Here is a 22,749-nt window from a genome sequence, read left to right on the forward strand (position 1 = left end):
TGACGCTGTGAAATATAAAAATATGGACTGAATGAAAATGCTTCTGAGATGTAATTACACAGACAACAGCAGTGGGATGTGTTTGGGTTGAAAAAGAAAATGTACCCATGAAAAAGAAAAGACAGCATGGGGAATTCAAAGGCTTTGAGGTGTTTAAAGTGAGCTGCTTGTATTACCTGAGGCAGAGCTTGCATAACTGTGTCCAGCAAAGCTCTCATTCCGACCGCCATCTTCAGGAGCTTCAGCACTGCGGAGACACGCACAGTATAAGAATAATAACTTTAAAAAAGTGATTCCAAACAAAGAGCTGTCAGTGTTATATAACTGGGGATGTTGCATCAAAACTTCTACAAAGTTGAAAGCCGGTAATAATGAAAAATTGGGCAACTGAATCAGCACTAGCATCTGAATTTTTCTCAGCGGTATTCGCTCTCTGCCCTGACACAGACATGAACTTGACTGATGTCCCATTCTTAAGTCAAACGTTTTTTTATGTGGCTGCAACAGTTTAGTCTCTTCTGGTAAAAGTTTCTGCTACATTGTGTGTTTTGTGTCTATGCAAGTGCATTCAACACTGATGTTGGGCGAAACTTCTACCTTGCAATCTTCACTAATTGACCCTAAAGGCGTCTGTTGGGTTGAGGACAGTCTGGTTCTTCCAAAACAAACCGTGCTTGTCCTTGTCTTCACTGTCCTTTCTTTGTGCTCTGGTGTGCAGTCATGTTGGAGCAGTAAAGGGTCTATGTCCATCCCCAAACTGTTTCTCACTAAGTTGGGAACATGAAGTTTTCTAAATCGTCTTGGGATGTTAAAGTACGATAAGTTACTTTAAGTGCCAGCAAGAGGTCAAGTCCAGCCACTGAAAATCAGCCCACGCCGTAATCCTCTGGGGATTATTGACACAAAGCCTGATGGCAAGTGCCATTCTCCTAGCAACTGCAAAACCTACACTCCTCCATCTGAGGAAGGCGTGACTCTTCACTCTCGAGAACGAGTCGCTGCTTTAGGGTGTTTTCACTCCTGACAGTTTGATGGACTGTGTTCAGTCGTGGACCAAAGTTGCAATACTTGTTGCATTTTCAGCTGCTGCGGTTTGTTTTCCTACTGTACTGTGTCAAACAAACCAATGGAATCAAAAAACCTGATACCTCCCCTAAACTGTGGTGGCGCTGCACCAGGAACCACAGAAGGGAAAAACACAAAAACCTCAAAAGAAGACACGAGCGGAACTTTCTTCTTCACAAAATGTAAACAGAAATGCGTTGATATCAGATTTTAGTGGTTGGAGGATTTCTCTTTTGTCTTTAGCCAAAGAACATAAGCCATTCCTCCCACTAGCACTAGACACAAATTTGTTTTGGTCATATTTACCCAGAATGCCCTGCACTATAGTCCTCTTCCTGCTTTTGGAGCGGTCTCCGGTCCGCTTTTATCCACATATCCATTTGAACATCACCAGAGTTCACTTTTTTGGTCAGAGTTTGACCGCACGTTCACAACTCCCCAAATGAACCGGACTAGTTCCTAGGCAAACGAACTAGAGTTCCATTGAAGGGGACTAAACAGGTCTGGTGTGGATGCACCATTAGAGTCTAGTTGTAGTGTGCTTTACATTAGAACACTTTGCTTTACACTTGACAATGTCAGGCTTGGTGGTGGATTGAGTGGAGGAAACCTCTTCCATGAGAATTAAGAGATTCCATCTTCTTAGCAAGTTTCCCTTTTATAGTATCTCTTTAAAAACAGTTCTCCTACATTTGGAAAAATATTTTCAGTGAACCCCCAGTATTTGGAGGAGTGATGGACCACAGCGACTCAGCAATAGCTCGAACCTGCAATTATAACCGCCTATTTTAATAATTCAAACATGAAATATACATTCTCCTCCATGGGCTGCCACCTTATCGTGGTGGAGGGGTTTGAGTGTCCCAATGATCCTAGGAGCTATGCTGTCTGGGGCTTCATGCCCCTGGTAGGGTCACCCAAGGCAGACAGGTCCTAGGTGAGGGACCAGACAAAGAGCAGCCCGAAGACCCCTTATGATGGACAAGAACTTTGGACTTGGTGTTCCCTCGCCCGGATGCGGGTCACCGGGGCCCCACTCTGGAGCCAGGCCTGGAGGGGGGGCACGATGGCGAGCGTCTGGTGGTCGGGCTTTTACCCATGGAGCCCGGCCGGGCTCAGCCCGAAGAGGAAACATGGGCCCCCCCTCCCATGGGCCCACCACCCGTGGGAGGGGCCAAAGGGGTCGGGTGCAGTGTGGGATGGGTGGCAGCAGAGGGAGGGGACCCTGGCGGTCCGATCCTCGGTTGCAGAAACTGGCTCTTGGGACGTGGAATGTCACCTCTCTGGTGGGGAAGGAGCCGGAACTAGTGCGTGAGGTCGAGAGGTTCCGGCTAGAAATAGTCGGTCTCACCTCGACGCACGGCTCTGGTTCTGGAACCAGTCTCCTTGAGAGGGGCTGGACATACTTCCACTCTGGAGTTGCCCAAGGTGAGAGGCGTCGGGCAGGAGTGGGCATACTTGTTGCTCCCCATCTCGGCGCCTGTACGTTGGGGTTTACCCCGGTGAACGAGAGGGTAGCATCCCTCCGCCTACGGGTGGGGGGACGGGTTCTGACTGTCGTTTGTGCTTACGGGCCGAACGACAGTTCAGATTACCCACCCTTTTTGGAGTCCTTAGAGGGGGTACTGGAGAGTGCTCCTCCTGGGGACTCCCTTGTTCTGCTGGGGGACTTCAACGCTCACGTGGGCAATGACAGTGAGACCTGGAGGGGCGTGGTTGGGAGGAACGGCCCGCCCGACCTGAACTCGAGCGGTGTTCTGTTGCTGGACTTCTGTGCTCGCCATGGATTGTCCATAACGAACACCATGTTCAAGCATAAGGGTGTCCATATGTGCACTTGGCACCAGGACACCCTAGGCCGCAGTTCGATGATCGACTTTGTCATCGTTTCATCGGATCTGCGGCCGTATGTCTTGGACACTCGGGTGAAGAGAGGTGCGGAGCTGTCCACTGACCACTACCTGGTGGTGAGTTGGCTCCGGTGGTGGGGGCGAAAGCCGGTCAGACCTGGCAGGCCCAAACGTGTTGTGAGGGTCTGCTGGGAACGTCTGGCGGAATCCCCTGTGAGACGGAGCTTTAACTCCCATCTCCGGCAAAACTTCGAACACGTCCCGGGGGACGTGGGGGACATGGAGTCTGAGTGGACCGTGTTCCGTGCCTCCATTGTCGAGGCGGCCGATCGGAGCTGTGGCCGCAAGGTTGTCGGTGCCTGTCGCGGCGGCAACCCTCGAACCCGCTGGTGGACACCTTCGGTGAGGGATGCCGTCAGGCTGAAGAAGGAGTCCTATCGGGCCTTTTTGGCCTGTGGGACTCCGGAAGCAGCTGATGGGTACCGGCGGGCGAAGCGGCATGCGGCTCGGGCGGTTGCTGAGGCAAAAACTCGGGCGTGGGAGGAGTTTGGAGAGGCCATGGAGAAAGACTTCCGTACGGCTTCGAGGCGATTCTGGTCCACCATCTGGCGTCTCAGGGGGGGGAAGCGGTGCAGCACCAACACTGTTTATAGTGGGGATGGTGTGCTGCTGACCTCTACTCGGGACGTTGTGGGCCGGTGGGCAGAGTACTTCGAAGACCTCCTCAATCCCACCAACATGCCTTCCACTGAGGAAGCGGAGCCTGGGGACTCTGGGTTGGGCTCTCCAATCTCTGGGGACGAGGTCACAGAGGTGGTTAAAAAGCTCCTCGGTGGCAAGGCCCCGGGGGTGGATGAGATCCGCCCGGAGTTCCTTAAGGCTCTGGATGTTGTGGGGTTGTGTTGGTTGACGCGACTCTGCAATGTCGCATGGACATCGGGGGCAGTTCCCCTGGATTGGCAGACTGGGGTGGTGGTCCCCCTGTTCAAAAAGGGGGACCGGAGGGTGTGCTCCAATTATAGAGGGGTCACACTCTTAAGCCTCCCTGGCAAGGTCTATTCAGGGGTCCTGGAGAGGAGGGTCCGTCGGATAGTCGAACCTCGGATTCAGGAAGAGCAGTGTGGTTTTCGTCCTGGTCGTGGAACACTGGACCAGCTCTACACCCTCGGCAGGGTCCTGGAGGGTGCATGGGAGTTCGCCCAACCAGTCTACATGTGTTTTGTGGACTTGGAGAAGGCGTTCGACCGTGTCCCTCGGGGAGCCCTGTGGGGGGTTCTCCGGGAGTATGGGGTACCGGGCCCTTTGATACGGGCTGTCAGGTCCCTGTATGACCGGTGTCAGAGTCTGGTCCGCATTGCCGGCAGTAAGTCGGGCTCGTTTCCGGTGAGAGTTGGACTCCGCCAGGGCTGCCCTTTGTCACCGATTCTGTTCATCACTTTCATGGACAGAATTTCTAGGCGCAGCCAAGGTGTTGAGGGGATCCGATTTGGTGGCCTTAGGATCTCATCTCTGCTTTTCGCAGACGATGTGGTCCTTTTGGCTTCATCAGATCGTGATCTGCAGCTCTCGCTGGAGCGGTTCGCAGCCGAGTGTGAAGCGGCCGGGATGGGGATCAGTGCCTCCAAATCCGAGGCCATGGTCTTGAGCCGGAAAAGGGTAGAGTGCCTTCTCCGGGTCAGGGGGGGTGTCCTGCCCCAAGTGAAGGAGTTTAAGTATCTCGGGATCTTGTTCACGGATGGGGGAAGAAGGGAGCGGGAGATCGACAGGCGGATTGGCGCAGCATCTGCTGTCAAGCGGGCGCTGTACCGGTCCGTCGTGGTGAAGAGAGAGCTGAGCCAAAAAGCGAAGCTCTCGATTTACCGGTCGATCTACGTTCCCACCCTCATCTATGGTCATTAGCTTTGGGTCATGACCGAAAGAACGAGATCGTGGATACAAGCGGCCGAAATGGGTTTTCTCCGTAGGGTGGCTGGGCTCTCCCTTAGAGATAGGGTGAGAAGCTCAGTCATCCGGGAGGGACTCAGAGTAGAGCCGCTGCTCCTTCACATCGAGAGGAGCCAGTTGAGGTGGCTCGGGCATCTGGTCAGGATGCCTCCTGGACGCCTCCCTGGTGAGGTGTTCCGGGCACGTCCCACCGGGAGGAGGCCCCGGGGAAGACCCAGGACACGCTGGAGGGACTATGTCTCTCGGCTGGCCTGGGAACGCCTCGGGATTCCCCCGGAGGAGCTAGAAGAAGTGGCTGGGGAGAGGGAAGTCTGGGCCTCCCTTCTGAAGCTGCTACCCCCGCGACCCGACCTCGGATAAGCGGAAGAAGATGGATGGATGGATGGATGGAAATATACATTAATATGCGCAGAGGAGCTCGTCTTAACACAACCACACAAGTTAATATCTGCAGTCTTCCTTAATCCTGCTTTTGGGGTTACAGCCAATCAGTACAAAGGAAAATGAATTGTGTACCTGGATTGGCTGCTTTGCAATAGCGTGTCAAGTAGCATCTAGGTATCTCAGTTTCCCAAGATGCATTTTCTTTCAAATATTTTAGAAAAAAAACAACAACCTATGACTCAGCAGGTTTTCCAGGAATATTTTACAGTCATGATCCACAGAAAAATACGTGAATCCACAAATCCTGAGCTGCGAATAGACAGGAGTCCACTGCAACGCTTTTCTTTGGTTACTGATTTTCTTTCATTCCGTTGTTGTCCAAGATGATTCCTCGCTGTAAGGTTTAAGTCCACCCTCTCTTACAATTGGTTTTCCATTGCTTTTTTTCCCTTTTCAAGACATGGTTTCATTTCTCTGGTTGTCTGTTTGGCATCATCGTCCTGTTGGATCCTCCCCATGTCGCCACTCAGATGCTTTTGAAACTGTTTTGTACGGTGGTTTTACAATCTGGCAGGACTTTTGTGTATTTGTAATTCTATCTGCTTGGGAAAACCTCTCGACCCAACTTAATGCAGACCCCCCACCGAAACACGACAAAGGCTGCAGTGTATTTTACAGATGGCCGTAGCCGCTCCATGTTCCACGTCTCGTCTGACCAACTTCGTACACGTTGCTTTAATTACCGCATCCTGCATCGTAACGTCCTAATCAGTGATAATTACTCTGTAAAACTTATCTTCGGCTCAGTTCTTGTGTAATTTGACTCACATCCTCCTTTTCTTTCTGCGTCCTTTTCTTCGGAATGGCTTCCGGACAAGCAGCCTCCCCCCTTTGGGACCTTTTCTAATGAGGTTTTAGCGAATTACAGTTGAATCAACTTAAGAATGATGCATGTGTGAGGTCTTTTCAGGAGGTTCTTTTTTTACCCTCCTCTTTCGTAAGAATATCACTTTTGCAAACTGCTTCCCTGTGTTTTTAGACATGCCACTATTTTTTTTTTGTCCTTCAATTTTCCATGTCCAGGTTTTGGGCAACTGGCTCTTTTGAAGCTGCCAAATCAATAAAGAATTAGGAAGCAATTCTGTACTAGTAAAGAAGAGGTCAAGAAGTTGTTTTAAAAATCTTTCTTTGCTATCCAAACTGGCTCATCCCTTTGGAATTGGTGCATTTCCCGTTTTAACATCAAACCCGCAGACATACAAAGGTACAAGACTAATATCAAAAACTGCGTCTAATGTTTTGTTTTAAACGACCCCTTGCAGAAAAAAATTAAAAATACTAGAAACTAGAAACTCCTACTAAGTAAAAAAAAAAAAAAGAGTCTCAGCAATCCAACAGATTGGAATTCTGCACGAAAAATTTGACCAGACATTTTGTGCTGCTTCTATTTTTTTACATGTTTTGCGATGATGGAGATATAAGTTTATGATAACGGTGGGTGTTTAAAGCTCCAAACACTGTAGTTTCTTATTTTGAAGCAAGACAGGAAGCCATACATTAGCTTCCCCTCAATCTGTTTTGATGGAGTCGATTACTAAGGACGGCTCAGGTTATGTAAGCACTGAAGAAGCCTGATCAGTTTTAAACTGTTTTGTGTGACAGCATTTTGGGTAGAAAACTAAACTGTGACACAGTAACTTTTAAGACATTGTTTCTTAACAGAAACCACCTTTATCTACTGTTTGTCTGTTTTCTGACTCATTTCAGAGGCGTTATAGTTTTCATCTCATGTATTTAGCTATACTCCATATTAGGTTCTCTTTTTTGGGGGGGGACAATAGAAGAGAAAGCCGTAACAAAAACATTCTGAAGGGAGTCAAATTGTATCCAAAAGCTGTAAACCTGTCAAAGTTATAAGACTGCAGAGATGATGGTGGAGTGTGGTTTTGGTTTTGTTTACAGAGTTGATGCCTGCTTACTCGTGGAATGTAACTAACTTTCATACAGTATATGAAAGTACACTGTACTTTCGAAATACCTAGGTGCAAGTATGTGACCTAAGTTAATTGGTACTCTCGAATTTTCCTGGCTTGTTTTCTCCTCTACCAATCACCTTTCCTGTTTGTCTTTCACGGCTTCTTCTACCTACCCTCCATCCCTTTTCCCTCGTCATTAACTTCATCTCAATCTTTTTCGCTCTGACAGCAACTGCTCCTCTTTAAGGCTTCATCCCATCTCCCGGTGATGGATCTTCAGGTCAGAAGTTATTCATCATTCCCTATATTCCTCCCTATGCCGGTCTTTATCTCTCTCTCTACCATAACCACGCTCATTGCAGATTAAGACCTTGCTGGTCCTTTGTTTGTCTGCTGAGTGCGTTTCCCTGTGCCATCTGGTTGGCTCGGCCTCAACCCGAGCCCTGCTGGGACCTGCCATGCAAAAATGACAGATAGGGGAGTCCCAGAGATGCGTCTGTTTTACAAGGATCCTTAAAAGGCAAAGCGGTGTGTAAGAAGCAGCTGCACGGACGTATCTGGCAGAGCATCAAGGAAAGAGGTGGAAAGAACCGGGAGGGAGGGAAATCGTACCTCTTGCTATCCTCAGCACTCTCATGATGCGGATAATGGTTGGGTTGATGGGCAGCGAAGCGTTGACCTCAATCTCCTCCAGAGTGATGCCCATGATGGACAGCAGAACAATGGCGAGATCCAGCTGGTTCCACCTACACACACACACACACACACACACACACACACACACACACAAACACACACCCTCATCAGTCACCATTGCCGACTTGCTGTGCATCACTTCTTTTCGCCAAAGCCTTTGACAAATATGACTCCCTGCAAAGAGGTACAGGAGAACTACTGCACATTTCTTCTTTCTGAGTCATCGCCTCCAGGACTGAAGCGGCAACTCGAGAGTTGGAATGAAGTCAGAAAGGAGTCACAAATTTGAGACTGGAAACTCAACCTTCAAATTGACTTCCAGGAAAAGGGAGTAAAAATCTGGCCAACTTACTGTAGCAAATAGGTTTCTCTTACTGTTTTTGCCTGGTCTGCTCAAACAATTGCTAGTGTTACCTTTAAGCCCCATGCTGATTTTTGTCAAATAAAGAGGCAAGTCTTTGTCATGGCAGACAGAACATTTGCATAGCATGGCATGTGATTGAACAATACCATTAAGTCAATGCTGCATTAGCATACCATTTTCCATAATTACATCTCTAATGAAATATTTTAAATTTGTGTAAAAAACACGTCTAGCTTAGTTCGAGGCCTCATCCTTTATGCTATAAAAATAAATGTTAAAACTGCTTCTGAAATAGATTTAGGTTGACAGTAACAAAATGACTCTATATTTAATTATCCACTTTCAGGTCGAAAGGTCCAAAACACACACACTGAAAGACCAGTACTGTGTAGATAATAAAGATGCAGGTAGTTGAGCAGCATTTTCAGTGTTTCTACTCAGTCCATCAAAATACCACTGGAAAAAATAGAATCAACATGAAAAATGGGTTTAAAATTGCACAACTCTCAGTTACAGCTGTGGGTTATTTTCCTTAGGAATAAGAAAGAATTGTAGTGTTGAGATGTTTAGCTAAACTTCTCCCAAAGTCAAACATGATAAGGTTCTAACTGTGACAAAGCCAGTGGGCATCGTGAACTCCTGGGTGGCTGTAGCTCTGGTTCAAACAAACGAGGTGCGCGTGGGTTTTGGGTGCACATTTATGCTAACGTGTGCTGGAGAGCATGTGTGGCGTTGGGACTGTTCTGGTGCGTTACTGTGTGGTTTTCAAAAAGAAGCCAAGAATTTTAAAACTATGATATCATCTGAAGCGGTTGTGCTTTATGGCCGTTTAACGAGGCCTTTTGTATTCACACACACATTTACCGATGTAGCTTATAAAGAGTTCGCTTACGCTCCCTGAACACGGGTTCAAGTTTTCCACACGAGTCAGCGCTTAAAAGAACGGCACCGCCTGTAAGCAGTTCATTAGACGTACACGTCAAATCGGATATCGATGGTTGAAAATAACATCACTTAGGAAGCGCGGCCATGGTTGGAATACTGACTTGTCCTTGAAGAAGCGCCGAAATCCAAAGGCCACCAGCTTGAAGACAGATTCCAAAACAAAGATGAGGGTGAAGATGTAGTTGCAGATCTTCAACGCGTTGTCAAGCTCCTATAAAGGACATCAGAAAAAGTTAATATAAAGGAGATATCATACTATATTTTTTAGTTAAACAGAGCAATGGGTTTCACAAAATCACAATGATACTGTACTAAAAACATTGCAGAAATGTTTTAAAATAATATGTCAACTAGACTTTTCTCCACAATAGACCTTACCATTATTAGATAACTCAAGTTGTCCTCTCTCAGTTTCAGTGAAAAGGGCATAAAAATCAGTGTCCATTTTTTGCCTATGGGAGAATTCACCATTTCCATCTGCATGTAAAAACTGACCTTTTGCAGAGAGACGAAGAGAGCACTGCTGGTCAGCGGGGATTTGACTAAACCCTCATGGGTGGCAAATTATCCCCAAACAGCAAGATCCAGTTTGTAAAACATCTCTTTATCTCACTGTCTACTCTAACTTTGCTACAGGTTTAAGTTTACTGCTTATTATTGAGTACAACCACCTTACAGAAAGGCTTCACATAAATGTTATAGTAGATTTGTCGTCCCCTCCTTGAACTTCTCTAAAAGCATTTTTATGTTTTAGAGAAAAATGTTGAAACACAATTGTGTTTCAACCAGGATTCTAAACTTAGTCAATAAAAGTTTAGAAATTGGCATTTGGTTGAATTTTTTCTTTGTCATAACAATGGTTTATGGCAATAAACTTGAAGAGAGATGGACAGCAACAGGTGAAAGTTTCTGCCTCCCAGTCAGAAACTCCCTATGTGTTGCGTCCCAACACATGGGACGCAGTAACGATGACAGCTACAATAGCGATGGTAGCAATCATAGCTACAAATGTTGTAGATTTTCCAACTTTCTTGTGTCACATCACAAGCCCACATATAAAAATTATGTATGACCTCAAAATTCCACATGCACAAACTTCACCGGTTGCTTGACTGAAGCGATTGTCACCTCATCTCGCAAGTTCCACAGGAGATGAATGTCGCCTCTTGTGTGTCACAATCTTTATGCTGTTGGAAAGCCCGTTTATTTCCATTTTATAATTGCCACTTTTTAAAAGCAGTGAGCTACTGAGGAGCGAACATGAGGTTGCTAAATCCTCTCTGTCAATACCAATAGGGTTTTGATGGATGCGGTTTGATGGTTTGGGGTAGAACCGCTCATGGGAAGAACCAGTGGTAATTCCAAATCCATAATCTTGGGGACAGAAATCGATCCTCCAAGATGTTCCCTTCTCATCTGTGCAGGGCAGGGTTTATTCGAGACTACGTCCAGAATCTGGTAATAAAGATGGAACCACCTTCATTCTGGAATGACCTCAACCCTACTGAATACTTGTGAGGTCAGTTTGGGCGGACACATTTACTGACTTGTGAGATATTTTGGTTGGAGATGGTGATGCCATCCCATGGCAGTGAGGGACCAAGCAGCCGACCATCATGAGGGACAAATGTCACTCTGTCTTGGCTAGTGTGTTGTCCCACACACTATTGATAAGCTTCTTTTTATCGATGGATCAATTGTTAATGTAGCTTGTTTGTTCAAACTTCCATTACCTAATCAGATAGACAACTCCAAAGAAGAGAATATGTTGTGACAGTGCCAGTTGTGACAACTCTCACACCAGTTGTATAAGATGTATTGCCAAGAATCATTGTTATAACTGACCAAACATAAATTTCCTAGTTCACATGACAATCTTCTATTTCACTTCTTTTAAAATCATTCAGATATATTCACATTGGGTGATGGGGGTCAGTTGTTTTATACTTAATGCCCCAGTAGTTGGGCAATGAATCAAATGTTATTAAGGTTATTAATAGTGTGCAGCCATCACTGCATTGACTACTGAATTGACCTCACATCTGACAAAATTGCTGCTGGCAATATTGTACCTGAAAGACCTGCATCATTCTTGGATCATCGAGAACGTCAAGCTCCAGTAAAGAATGTTTCAGGATGTCCAAGATCCTGAACTGCTGGATGATTTATTTTGCGCCACAGTAGACCTTTCTCTATAGTGGCTGTAGGTGAGTTTGATTGCTGCTGTACACACAGTGAGCTGAAGACTTTTAGAGAAAGGCTTTCAGGCAAGATGGCAGCAAATATGACCACTATGTCCCAGAAAAAGATCCAGAGCAGTCTGAAATTTTGCAGGAAGTTCAAGAATGGACACTAGAAGACTAGTGCAAAGTTATATGCTCTGATCAGGCCACCTTCTAATTATCTTGATATCTAGAGTATCACTTGTCTGAAGAAGGAAAGTAGAGCGCTAGTCTAAGGCTTATCTTGAGTCCTGCTGATATTTATGTATTGAGTTGCTTCTATAAATAATAATAATAACAACAATAATAATAATAATAATAACACTGCCATAAAGTGAGATCAAAACGTTCTTCAAAAGTAACTTCAAACACCGTCTACAGAAAATTGGGTGATTATTTTTCCAGCAATATTCATCTCTGATTTAGTGTCAAGTGACAAAGAAGATCAGATCATTTGAATGTTGGACTTTCTTGAACCCAAGAAAGTTTTTTGAGGTAGGTTCTCAAAAAAACTTACCTTTTGATCAAAGTTGATAACTTTTTATATATTATTTATTGTTTTACGTCTTCAACTGGTTAAGCAGTAAGGTTTAACTTTTTGTTTTGACCTTGCTTTTATAGTTCTGAGAAGGTATTATGGCCTTTCCTTTGGCAATTCTGTAGGTAATGTTGCTTTCCTTGTAGCGTTAGCAATGCCTGATAATATTTTATTGCCATTTGCATTTAAAGAGAATATTTAAAACACACATTGTTAAAAGATCACTGGATCATAAAGTCAGTCATATTTTTGCAGTTTTTATTGTTTTTCTCCATTTTTATTGATTTGCCCGTAATGCTCGTTTTATTGTTTCGACTAAACTTTTATAGTTCTCCAAAGGTTTTTCTTTTTTTTCCAGGAAATTGCAACGCTCTCCTACCCCCCGCCCCCCTCAATTAAATCTTTTTTGAAAACTGAACCCAAAAAGGAAACATTCCAAAACAATAATAGTTTAGGAGCGCTATGGAAACTGATAAGCATGTCAGTCGAAGTGAGTTGCAAAGGCAATCGTCATCTTCGAACATTTCGTCGCAACAATACGTTTCAATTATTTTCAACACATGTGAAAACTGGAACCTCTTTTATCTGATACCCCTCAATAAGATCCAGTGAAACCTACTGTCTGTTTATAAAAAAAATAGTTCAAGCTCTGTCAGATAGGATTAAGTGGGTCTGTTAATCTAATTTCAAGTTTTGCCACAAATTCTCAATTGGAATTTCGTCCGGACTTTGCTAGGCCGTTATAACATATTGACTTGGTTTCATCTAAGCCTTTCCATTGTATGCATGAAATTGTTGTCTTGCTTTAATTTCCTTTAAATTTACCCTGTTTTTAGCTACTAAGACTACTGGATGCAGAGAATTTAATTTAGGAGTAAAAAAAGACCCAGATGCAAAAACATGGAAGACTTTTTGGGTCTTCTAAAATAAAATCTTGAGTTTCAAGGCAAGTTTGACAAGGTTTGAAGATTTGTGCAAAGTCAAGTGAGCATTGGTGTCAACATGTACAGGGGATGTTTATTGCCTGACCTGTGGCTGCTCGTAGTGCTCCATGGACATGGTGATAACGTTGAGCCCTATGACGATGGTGATGAAGAGGTCCAGGTAGTGGCTGGTGCACATCTTGTGGATGAGCAGCCGAGTGGGGGAGTAATCTGAGTAGTAGGGCTTACTCTGAGCTTCTGTTGGAAGTGGGTGGGGCAGGTGGGGGGAGTAAGGCAAGGGGTAATCAGGAGGAGGAGGGTAGTGGGAAGAGGAGGAAGGGAAGGCGGTGGTCAAAAAGTGAGCCAGAAGGTAATAGGCAGGGACAGCGTACAGTAGGCCTAAAGTGCTGAGGGGAAAAAAGCCAATGAATCATCTTGGAAAAAAATCAAATAAAAAAGAGAGAGATTAGTGAACGTTTAATGGTTGACTCGAACTGACAGTACAACAGAGTGCGAGGAGAAGTGAGAGACTGTAAAGCAGAAAGACAGACCAGATAACGGACAGAGACAAAGGGAGACTTCCTGTTAAGGCCTGTGCATTTATGACGGATGAAGTGAACGCTGCTCTCCTTTGAGCAACAGTGAAACTTTCTTTGAATGCGATGACAGATGAACTGCTCAGTGAAACTTTATTCAGGAGGTCTCCCTTTTTTTCCCCCCTCTGGAACCGTTCATGATCTGTCTTTCCTTATCTCATCCACCTCTCTCAGGTGGAGAACTTAATAGAGCAGGGAGGTAGTTTCCCAAACTCATCCATCACTCCGTCTCTCCTCTATTCCTTCAGTCCAGACTGGAAGGATAGATGGGTTTAGAGCGAGGATGAGGAAGAAAGAAGAAGCTTATGTCATCCATCACCGTATTGCCAACATCAGTGAAGGAGAGATCACGCCGGTGTGGGAATTTAAAGAATGGAATATAATCGAACCAGTTGATTAAAAGACAGATGTCCTTTGGATCTTTGGAGTGCTGCCCGTCTGTCCAGATACTGTGGCAGCAGCTGTGTAGGTCTGAGATGATTCCCAGGAGTGTGGATGTGTGTGTGGTTCATGGTGCACACCTAGAGGGTTCCCCATCCAGTCCAAGGAACTCCACTAAGTTCCTTGGACTTAGTGGAGTCCAAGTAATGATCAGGTAATGAGACAGAAAGGCTTACTTAGCAGGATTTTTAGAAAGAACCAACATGGCCTCCCAGCCTGCGCTCCAAATCTGATGTTCTCAATAGGAAGTTTTCTCTAGTGAGAAACAGTCGCACCTATTAAGTTTGGACAAAACTGGGGCAGGAAAGATTTTCTCATAGGAATAGTTGGTGTTTTTCTTTGTACCTGTTACTAAGTGCTTTATCTAAAGAAATTAAGATTCTCACACCATTGTTTTGAAAAGTTGTACCGATCTAATAAAAACATACTGAGGAGAAAAATACAATAATGTAATGTTAACTAAGTTAACTACATTCATGTTTACCTATTTAATTAGTTTTTTGTCATGAAGCGTCAATAACAGACCTATTTTGAGCCTGAACGGTTAGCTAATAAAAACTAGTAATCTAATAGCATGCTAGCAAGCTAATAGTAAGTTGGCTACACAAGCAACTGGTATTCTAATAGTATTTTAAAAAGCAAATTCCAGGCTAACAAGCCAGTAAACTATCAAAATAATAGCAGATGACCAAGCTAATTTGAATTTTGATCAATTAATACTGAGCTAAGGAGCTATTAGTTAGCAAACAAACAAAGGCTAAGAGACTAAAAGTAACCTAAGAGTCTAACAATATTTTAATGAGTTAACAGTAAGCTAACAAGCTATTAGAAACCAAACAAATAAATTGTATGGCCAAGAAAAACAGCTAGCAATAACTTAATTACCTAAAAGACAATTAAAGGGCTAAAAGGCTACAAAACTAATACTTGCTAATAGAAAGCAAACAGGCTAACAGTAGAATAGCAAACTAAAGCAATAAGCTTAAAATAGCCTAGTGAGCTAGCAGTAAGTAGTAAATAAGAGGCCACCAAATTTACAGTAGGCTACTAAATTATTTGGAGGTTAGCAAGCTTTGCCCAACATTTTGCATACCCATGTAGATTTAGGGTTAAAGTTTGTTTGTTTTTTCTCATTTGACCTACATGTTTCTTCTGAGTGAAAGTAATATTAGCATTTTTAAGTGACCGCACCAGAGACTTGACTTCAGTCTAATAGAGAATCTGTGGACAGAGTTAAAGATTAGGAAGATGGCAAGAAGCTCTTGCAACTTTGCAGACTTTGAGCTAATCAAAGATAAATTGTCAAAATGACGGGAGTTTGGTTGCTATAATGCCAATAAAGACTTCACTATTGATTACAGAAAAGGATCTAAATAATTTCTTACAGTAAATTTTTTCCATGTCTGGTACTTCTTTTACATTGCTTTACTGTTTGTTCTCTTTTCGGGCCAGAGACAGACTTCTTGGTTGAGTGGACGCAATTTTAAATCTGCCAGGGGTATGAATAATTTAGAACTCAATTTTGCCTAAAAGGTGTTAAGACTTGTTCAAGAAGAATCTTTAGGGGAAAAATATTAGACGAGCAGAGTAGCTTTTTTGTCTATTAAATAATTTAAAGAGGAATGATCATACCGTAGCAAATGTTTGAAAGCTTTCAATCTAAATGTTCAGGGGAAAAGATTTTGATTGTTACTGACATGGAGAAAGTAAAACAACTGAAAGATTCCTGTTACCATTTACACATTACATTAGATTAGATAACTGTGAATCAACTTGTGATGTTTTATTTCCAAGGATTTTTTTAAAGTAAATAATGGAGAGATGTTGACCTTATCGGGCAGTTTTACCTCCTCTGAGTGCCGTCAACTTAATTATTTGAAATTCTGGTTTTCGGGTCACGGCTGCTGACAGCTAATTTTGCCCTTGCTGGTAATTATCGATATTGACGACAGGGGAGATCCACCTGAATACCAGTCATGTGGGGTGAACCGCCGGGCGGCTGGCTGTGGAGTTTGCCCGTCGCTGAACACCTGCGGAGATGTGCGTGCCAGAATCAGGGAAAACAATATGGCCTCCGGTGTGCTCAGACTCCTAAAATAAAAGGCACCTCAGCTTGCTGACATACTTTGTCATATGCTTTGCTCCTCAGCACCTCCGAACCTGATTTGAGCGCGACACCAACACTTTCTCATCTTGTCAGATGCTCTCTATAAACAGGCCTATAATTTTAGACGTGACACAACATGGCCGCTGGGCAGACCGAGGAGATTTAGGACGTCTTGGAAACGTCTGCGGGAGAGGCTTTAAATCTGAGCAGGTGGGTGGAACTGTTGCTGGATGCAACAGCGTGGCTCGTTCACTGGGAGTTTGTGTTCACAAGATTCTTCATCATCTCCTGAACTGCGGGCATTACTCTGACTCTGCTCTACTTACTGTCTGCAGGTGCGAGGCGAGCTAAGGCAGACAGAGACAGATGCAACTGGTTCGCTTCTCATGAATCTAACTCTGCTGCACAAGACGGAGTTATGTTTTACCCTGCAACTGCCCCAATTACGTGGCTCTATACGGCAGGGAAAAGTGTTTATTAAGTCATAGTTGTCTTTGATCCTAATTGTGTGGTGAAGCAAACGGGAAGTCCTTCAGTCCTGACCCTGTATTATGAACAGAGCAGAGAGGGCGAGACCGAACAAGAAACAGGGGGATGTGGGAGAAGAAAGTTTTGGTTATTTCCGACAACAACTTAACTAGTCTCGAGAGTGAGTGAAGAAAGAGAGGCGAGGTCAAGGTTTCAGAACCAAACCTTGACAGCTCTCACTTTCACTGGTCTGTCCTCTTCCACAAGTAGAAAGTCACTCTCCCTAAAGAAGGCTGTGCTTCTTTTTTTAAAATTACATTCGGAAGGTTTATAGGAAGATTAATAAAATAAGACTTCCTGCTCCCACTTTTGCCCCTTCACTCGCTCAATTCCTTCACTGACGTGGCCTTCTCTCAAAAGTTGGATATTTCTGAAACAAAGGGTAACAAGTGCAAACGTACAAAGAGGTCAGGTTTAACCTCTCTGCGATCGTTGCACCAGCTCCCTGTATTTTCACTTTTAAATTTGACACAAAGTCAAAGAATATTTGACAGACCATCCAGGACAACCATTGAAAGGAGTTTTAGATCCAACTGTGTTTGGTAACTGTACAGCAAAAACGTACAGGAGCTAAAATGTAATTCAACTATTGATTTGAACCAGTGGTAGAGATGGTCACTCTAGTGGCGTCTGCACCAAGCCAGCGTTTAGGTTTGTGATTGGTAACAAACACTTTAACTAGACATTTAACTAGTCTAGTTAAAAAGACTAGTTCTTCTTTAAAAAGTCTCTGGTGACTTTAATGTAGTTTAATGTAGACTCAACTGCGAACTCTGTGTGACATCGATAATCTTTGTTTCTGATCACACGTGATTACGTTCGTTCACTCAATAAATCATTGAAAAACAAACCGCGCCATCATCCTCCAACCACTTCTTGTCGTCCTTTTTGTCCTGCCAGTAGTAACAGTCGGTTGTTGATCAAATGATTTGTACAATGTGAAAAAACTGTTTCTATTGCAGTTTTCGATACAGCCAAAAAACCACCTCATCCTAGCATAAAACCTTTTTCGAAATTGCCAATTTTTTTTGTGTAATTCAATGGAACCCAACATAGTGTCAATGCACGTGTCGGAGGTCAAATTCAGTGAACCTAATGCAGAGCTCAATGCCTAAGTATCCAACATGCTACATCTTAGGAATGGCTAGCTGCAAAGGGTAATTGCCATTGCTAAATCAAGTCCATCAACACCAAGCCTATTGACTCCCCTACATTTACAACATCATATTACTTACCCCAGTGCTATTTCTATGCCTTTGTCTGCAAAAGAAACAATTCCACTTGATTGATAGGAGAATACTCATAAAACTGTGTACCTACAACAACTCACCGCACCGCCAGCAACAAAGTGAATCGCTAGTGCAGGCTGCTGAAAACTGGAAAAGGGAACGCCAGTCCCATTGACATGTCACAACATCCAGCTTGTGTCATGAGATTTCACGATGACTCATCTGTAGTTCAACCGGAACTTCAAGCAGACCTGTTCCATCGATCTACAAATTTAGATTTGCTCATTTCGACCAAGATCTAAAACCCCCTTTTTCGTAATGTGCTAAAAGGTCTGTCAAATAGCAAGGAAGAACAGTTAGAGGAAACAGAGAAACATCCCCTGTCCAAAAACAACCCGAACAGCCTCAACTCCTCTACACATTCCCCCACTTTTATCGTCAATGCTTCCCTTCATGGGGGAAATTGTGAGGTGCCGAGGATTAGGCGTGCGGGTTGCTTTTGCACATGGCCACTCTCAAAAACATAATAGCATACATTTCCGAGGCGGTCGTTTTTCTTTTTTTTTGGGAAATACAGACACAGTAAGGCTCCTCATTGGTTGTTGGACCGATGAGTAAGCACACCACAGCACTATGAGTGTACCGTGTTTGTGTGAGTGAGAGCACATTGGCTTGGACTGAGTATGTTGGAAATGGGTCTGGAACCAGAGCTACTGTTGTGACTGTGCAAAAGGTGCCTAGAATAAGCTGTGAAGTGGAAAGGATGTTGAGTTGGCCACTCGGTCGAAACGAGGACCTTACAATGAATCTCAATCCCAATGGCCGATTCATTGGGTAAAATGGCTGCTGCTTAGATGGAGCGCCTCTAAAAGTGGCTGAAGGCGTTGGTTGGGTCTGGTTGTCCGATCACATTTTCATGAATTAGGAAATGTGGATTAATGGGGGATCCGGAAAATGAATGAAGGATAAGGATTGACAGGAATGTAATATTTAGAGCTTGGATGACAAATGAAATGGATGAAAAGATTTGAGAAGGGCAACGGACATAAAAGCAGCACCAATGCATCTGAATGCTTAGATACCCAAACAAAAAAAGAGCTAAACAACAATGATTTCCCGTAATTGCAAGGCACCCTTTTGGTTTAATGCAACGGCTGCTTTTATGCTCCCGTCCTTTGTAGCGAATGGCTCAATATCAAATCTCAAAACTCAGTGTCTGCCAGGGAATGTGCTTTGACCTTCATTGTCAAGGAAACGATGTCCAATTCTGAGATCCAGCAAACACTGAGTCTAAAAGAAAAAGACAACTGTCAACGGAAACAGTTACTGGAAGCCAAAAACAAAAAAACAAACAAAAAACAAACACAACCCAAACAATTATTTAACCGATTTTCCAGATTGCTCTGCTGTCTCACTAAAAAACAAAATCCAAGAGAGAGGAGAAAGGGTCTGAAACAAAAGACAAGAGAGCAGAGCAAATTGTGGAGTCCGGAAGAAAAGAGGTAAAGAAACAAGAAAAACGTGACATCGTTCAAAATGACAGGGTGTGAAAACACACTTTCTCATCAGCACGTCTCAACGCACATGAACACCCACACACACACCCCCACATGGCAGACTGACACACCTTTCTGAGTCATACTTGAGCTGGATGGACTCATTGAAATGAGTGAAAGCAAGTGATTGGATAGAGTGGATGGCAGGGCGGAGTAACGAGAAAAACAGCGCAACAAGATACAGACCGATGGGAAGCTGGTAAACCGCAGAATGAGTGTCTGTGCCTTTCTTACTTTACCTCAGTCCATTTTTATTAGATCTTTTAATTTTTACCCGCAGTCTGACCTCTATCACTCTACATCCAGGAAGACATTTCCTAAAGAGACAAATATATAATCTATTACAGCTCTACAAGAGGACTTACTAGACATACTGTAGGACGGTTACCGGTATACCAAGGTTTTAAAAAGTATACAGTCTGAAAACGACTAAAAACCTTTATGAAATGCCATAGAAAGCCTTCTCCTACCTCTTGCTGAACACTGCTGGTCAGATGGATGAATAAGGGCTGCTACACTTATCTCTAAACAAAAACTATTAGGTTTCAGCATCAATGCTCTGAGGATCAGAACAGCTAAAGGGAATGAGATTATTTGTGAAGGATACTTGACTTACCAAATTTATCAAGTGTTTATATTATATTTAGGCTCATACATTAATATCGAAATACATGGATGGTGAAATCAGTTTTAACTGAAAAATCAGCTGTACTGTTGCGTCCGAATAGAAATTAGCTCATGCTATACATTTTTGTTTTAAATTGTGTAAATACTGTGATGACATGAGACTTTTGCACTTTTATGCAGAGGTTGTTACACGGTGAGAATGTCATAATGCAACTTTCTGACACACTAAATTAAGTCTGTGAACACAGAGCAGGGCTCACTTAGCATTATTTAATCTGGGATTACAGCTACCTCCCCTTAAATCCCAACAAAAGGTTCTCCTGATGCAGCAAACACACCAGAAGATGTACAAAAGCTTCACGGAATCACAGAAATGGTTTCCAAAAAGGTTAAAAACTATAGAGCTAGAGACCAAAAACGTATTTGTTGAAGTTATAAGCATATCCACTTCTTGGGTCTCTATGTTGAGCAACAGGAGAGAAGCTGACTCTAAATCAATGTATGACTGAAAAAAAACACAGTAATTTAAAAAAAAAAAAAAAGGTACAAAAAAATTGTGGATTTTTTTTTACAGAACTAAAATGTGACAATTAATTAAAAAAAAATACAGATTATTAAAAAAATGTGAAAATTTTAATAATATGACTAATAATACGGGAAATAAAATAAAAATATTACATAATAGTGATATTCCTTAAACTGCTAAAATTATAAATACTAATCTATGTTACACTGTATAATCCAATAAGATGATTTTTGGGTGCAGTAGAGGGGAAATAAATTACCTTATCAAGCCATCAATTTATTTCTATATTTAAATGTAATTTTGGAAGAACTCTCTGTCCATATACTTGATCAAACCTTCCCCCCCCCAAAAAAAGAAACCAAACGGGGAGTAAAAGTAATAACTAAAACATTTTCATTAACACTTTTCAGCTAACACTGGTAAAAAAAATTTGTTATCATATGTAATTGTGTCAAAGTTAAAGAGTAGAATTTGTGAATTTTAAAAAGGCAGTAAAGAAAACCTTTACATTGGAATTGTGAAAATAAAAGTAATTTTAGGACACCATTCCAAGACGAACATCATTTCATTAAATTATTGCCGGTGTACCTCAAGGCTGTGTATGTGTCCCACTTGATGAACTAAGGTTGAAGACGACAAATAACAGCAGTGGAGACATTTCTATCACTCTCTCAGTTTTTCCACTAATCTTCAAATGACAACTAAAAACATGAGACAGTGGTGAATTTAATACAGTGCATTCAGTTCAATAACAGCGACCCTACACAATAAGGCTGCTTTTGTTATGGTGTTTTTTTTCTTTAGACAGCCACTGAAATATTCATGGAGACATGTTTCACAATGAAACACTAATTCAAGATGTTGTCAGTGCATTGTCTCTTCCAACCACACATGTCAAGCTAAATAATTCAGCTGTAAAGCACAAATTGCTTTAAAACCTTGAACAATGCTGAGTATTTTTTTTTTTAAATCTGTCATTACGCTACTTTGGATTTTGCCATCAGTTGATGGTCTCGTTCGTAGACAGTTTGACAAGCAAATCAGGTTCAACTGACAAATACGCATGATGGGATATGATGGCAGCACGACAACTGAAGACGAAGTTTGTCTGTTTAAGGGAAAGGAGAACTTGACCTACTTCAACTAACACAAACCTAAAACAGTTGTGCTTGCGCAGCTTTTAATTGCTGATAGCTTTTACTTTGTTCTGTCACACTTAACTCTCCACTTAGTGCTCCTACCTACACCTCGTGCCATCCACTGTTTACATGCCTGGGCTGCTAATTTCAGAGGCAACATGCTGAGGTATGTCACCGTCTCTCTCCGTGCTCCACGCTGATCTGAGGTTTTCTTGCCTCTGTACCAGCACCCACTCACCCTCCTCATTTATTCATCTTCTCCCCAAAGAACATCTATTAATTACAGTGCGGCAACAGAGGAACAGAAGAAAGAAAGAGGGGCAATGAGAAACTTCCGCGAGATTCATCTCTGTTAGCTCTGACCCAGTTAGAGCATCGGCTGTCTTGTTTTTCTCCTTATGTGTGCAGGCTAATAGATGAAGTGAAGCCTCTAGTGGACTGTCGAGCCATTTCACACATACTGACGCTTACATTTTGGACTGCAGAGTGTGTGTTTTAGTGGTGCTAGGGGGAACCAACAATTGACCAACTTGTTGCAGAGGTGCAGCAACCCAATGATGCGCATTATAATTGCTTAGACTTGCCTTTGATTAATAATAAGTGGAGATAGATTAATCCTAGTCTGGACTGCAATTATTTATTCTCTTTATTTCGGTGCTATCATGCAGTGTTTCTTTTCTGCTTGGTTGTTGTGTTTCGTTTTCATCAAGGATAGCACTTTGACCTAATTGTAAATTGTCAAGTTCTAGACACCGAATGGTCTAGCAGCGCTTAGGAAATATTACTCAGTTGCACTTTAAAAGATTATAAGAAAGTCTAAATGTGAAAAAAAAAAAGTTAAAAAATCAGCATCGAGATAAGCAAAGGCAAATGGATATAAAGTAAGGTAAGATAACATATGCTAAATTAAGCTACACTAGTTAAAATAAGCAAATTGTCAGCTTAAAAATAATGGACAGTCATTTGTTGCTAAAAGCCTTTTTTTCCTCTGAAACATCTTTTGGAAAGAGAGAGCTGGTGATGTGGGGTTTTTTTTGCTGCCAAAATCAATTTTGGTAAAACATGACATAAGCCATTATTTTAGGAAGATGGT

At 42.9% G+C, this 22,749-nt stretch overlaps 1 protein-coding gene across 14 annotated transcripts in view; it reads right to left on the reverse strand.

The window, feature by feature from the left end:
• Positions 1-22,749, reverse strand: part of cacna1g (calcium voltage-gated channel subunit alpha1 G) — a 279,545-nt gene that overhangs the window by 17,849 nt on the left and 238,947 nt on the right. For 11 of the 14 annotated variants that reach the window (XM_023341247.1, XM_023341251.1, XM_023341250.1 and 8 more), the window contains 4 exons: positions 13,014-13,165; positions 9,326-9,435; positions 7,832-7,965; positions 177-247 (listed from right to left, as the gene is read on the reverse strand). In XM_023341247.1, the coding sequence (XP_023197015.1) occupies positions 177-247; positions 7,832-7,965; positions 9,326-9,435; positions 13,014-13,165 (467 nt within the window). The remainder of the gene's footprint in view (positions 1-176; positions 248-7,831; positions 7,966-9,325; positions 9,436-13,013; positions 13,166-22,749) is intronic. The other 3 variants (XM_023341248.1, XM_023341243.1, XM_023341245.1) reach the window with 1 other exon arrangement.

Source organism: Xiphophorus maculatus, chromosome 10 (genome assembly GCF_002775205.1).
Source record: "Xiphophorus maculatus strain JP 163 A chromosome 10, X_maculatus-5.0-male, whole genome shotgun sequence".
NCBI lineage: Eukaryota > Metazoa > Chordata > Actinopteri > Cyprinodontiformes > Poeciliidae > Xiphophorus > Xiphophorus maculatus.